Source organism: Pteropus vampyrus, unplaced genomic scaffold, assembly GCF_000151845.1.
Source record: "Pteropus vampyrus isolate Shadow unplaced genomic scaffold, Pvam_2.0 Scaffold28, whole genome shotgun sequence".
Lineage (NCBI taxonomy): Eukaryota > Metazoa > Chordata > Mammalia > Chiroptera > Pteropodidae > Pteropus > Pteropus vampyrus.
Genome location: NW_011888809.1, coordinates 8,480,600 through 8,482,967, shown reverse-complemented (window position 1 = coordinate 8,482,967; position 2,368 = coordinate 8,480,600). Strand labels below are relative to the sequence as shown.

At 64.4% G+C, this 2,368-nt stretch overlaps 1 protein-coding gene across 1 annotated transcript in view; it reads left to right on the top strand.

Annotated features, from left to right (window-relative positions):
• Positions 1 to 429: 429 nt before the first annotated feature.
• MYCN (MYCN proto-oncogene, bHLH transcription factor) overlaps positions 430 to 2,368 on the top strand; it is a 6,028-nt gene continuing 4,089 nt past the window's right edge. The window contains 2 exon segments of the mRNA XM_023528547.1: positions 430 to 561; positions 564 to 638. Coding sequence (XP_023384315.1) covers positions 480 to 561; positions 564 to 638 — 157 coding nt within the window. The 5' untranslated portion in view covers positions 430 to 479.

Here is a 2,368-nt window from a genome sequence, read left to right as displayed (position 1 = left end):
GTCAAGGCGGGGGCTGGGTCAGGAGCCTCCATACCCCCCGCCTCCCGCCCACCCAACATACACCCCCGGAGACCTCTGGAAAAAATGTTTTTAATGCCAAGCAATTGCTAGGCACGCAGAGTGGGCGCTGCACCGCACCGCTCTGCACGCAGCTGGTTCGCAGAGTGCACCGGTTGCAAGCCCGGGGGTCTGGAAGGGCGGGAGGAGCACAGCCCCGGCTTCCCAGCTTTGCAGCCTTCCCTCTGCAAAGAAAAAGCAAGTGGCTTTTGGCGCGAAAGCCTTGGCGCCTCCCCTGATTTTTATGGAAATCAAGAGGGCGGGGTAAAGCCGCTTTCCTCTGCCTTTCTCCCACCCCCTTGTCTGTGCCGCAGCCCCCTTCTCTCCCCGCCCCCCGGGTGTGTCAGATTTTTCAGTTAATAATATCCCCCGAGCTTCAAAGCGCAGCCAGTGACAGTCATCTGTCTGGACGCGCTGGGTGGATGCGGGGGGCTCCTGGGAACTGGGTTGGAGCCGAGCTAGCGCTAGCCAGGCGCAAGCGCGCACAGACTGCAGCCACCCGAGGAACCCGCCCCCCCGCCCCAGGCCACCCGGGGACCCCAGCACAGAATCGCCTCTGGATCCCCGGCAGTCCGCGGGAGGTAAGGAGCGGGGGTTGCAAACCTCCCGGAGCCCCGGGAGCGGCGAGCGCGGCGGGAAGGGAGGCACTGGATCTGCTCGCGGCTCGCGCACAGGGCGCCCCAATATACCCGGGGGACTGTTTCTGCTTCCGAAACAAAACCACCTCGGGGTTTTCCCTGAAAAGCCAGTTCCAGCCCCCAAGGCACCCCGGCTGGAAGAGACCCGCCCTAATCTCCTTTTACTGCCCTTGCCAGGGGGGTTAATGGCTTCATCGGAAAGAAATTCGCCCTTCTCTGTAACATTTGCCTGTGTTCGAGCCGACGGGGAGCCGGTGCGTCCCCACCCGAAAGCTGGGGTTCTCCAAAGGCACCCCCCCCCCCGCCAAGGGAAAAAGAAGCGGGCGGTGCGGGGGACGTTAGGCTGGGCTAGGCGGCCGTGGTGGTAATCTGGGTCACGGCTGCTCCAGCTCGGAGGAGACGCCGCTCTCCCGCGACCCGCCCCGCGCTGGCGCCCTGCACCATTCCGGGGACCCGGGGTTTAGGTGTCCCCTCGTCCCGAAAGAGGACGTTGTCGGGGGTTTGGAAGAGCGGGGGTGGGATTAGAGAGGTTCAAAATAAGCTAGTGTCAGAACTCTCCCTGCAGCGCTGAATGCTGAGGGGCGTCTGTTCACGTTTGGGGGGTGGGGGGTGCGTTTGGGTGCCTGTTGTCGGTCTCGGTCTAGAGAAAGGATTTTCCTATTTGCAAAGTTTCCTAAATACCCCGCTATCGTTTGCACTCCCGAGGTTGCAATTTTACAGTGGGAGATTGGGGTACTCGAGGTCCCGCGCCCGGCAGCTGGGTTGGAGGCTCGGGCTGCCTTTGAGCAGCTGGCCCGACATTGGTGCAACTGGGCTTCCGGCGAGCTGGTGAGCTAGAATCCTGCAGCCTCCAGGAGCCCCCTCCCCCAGGCAGCGCCTGTGTGAATGAAATGGCAGTTTCCAAAGTTGCAGAGCCACGCCACCGCTCCCCGCATCTGCATGCCCCCTCCCACCCCCGGTCGTAGACAGCTTGTACACAAAAGGAGGGAGGGAGCGAGCGAGAGGCCTTCGGGAGCACAGAGCCGAGTGGGGGGCCAGGAGGGGAGATTGAGGAACGGGGTGCGAGGGGCCGTCCACTGCCTGTCCGCGCGTTCGGGGCCGCTTGCCAACCCTCTTCTGGTGTGTCTGTCGGTTGCAGCGTCGGAGTTTGGCGCGGGCCCCCGCCCTCCGCGCCCACCACGGCAAGGAAACACCCCCAGAACTAAAAAAGAGCGGAGCGGAAAGCAGCTTTCGTTTGCCCGCCGGGAGGCGAGCCGATGCCGAGCTGCACCGCGTCCACCATGCCGGGGATGATCTGCAAGAACCCAGACCTCGAGTTTGATTCGCTGCAGCCCTGCTTCTACCCAGACGAAGATGACTTCTACTTCGGCGGCCCCGACTCGACCCCCCCGGGGGAGGACATCTGGAAGAAGTTTGAGCTGCTGCCCACGCCCCCGCTGTCGCCCAGCCGTGCCTTCCCGGAGCACAGCCCGGAGCCCCCGAATTGGGCCACCGAGATGCTGCTGCCCGAGGCCGACCTGTGGGGTAACCCGGCCGAGGAGGATGCGTTCGGCCTGGGGGGCCTGGGCGGCCTCACCCCCAACCCGGTCATCCTCCAGGACTGCATGTGGAGCGGCTTCTCGGCGCGCGAGAAGCTGGAGCGCGCGGTGAGCGAGAAGCTGCAGCACGGCCGG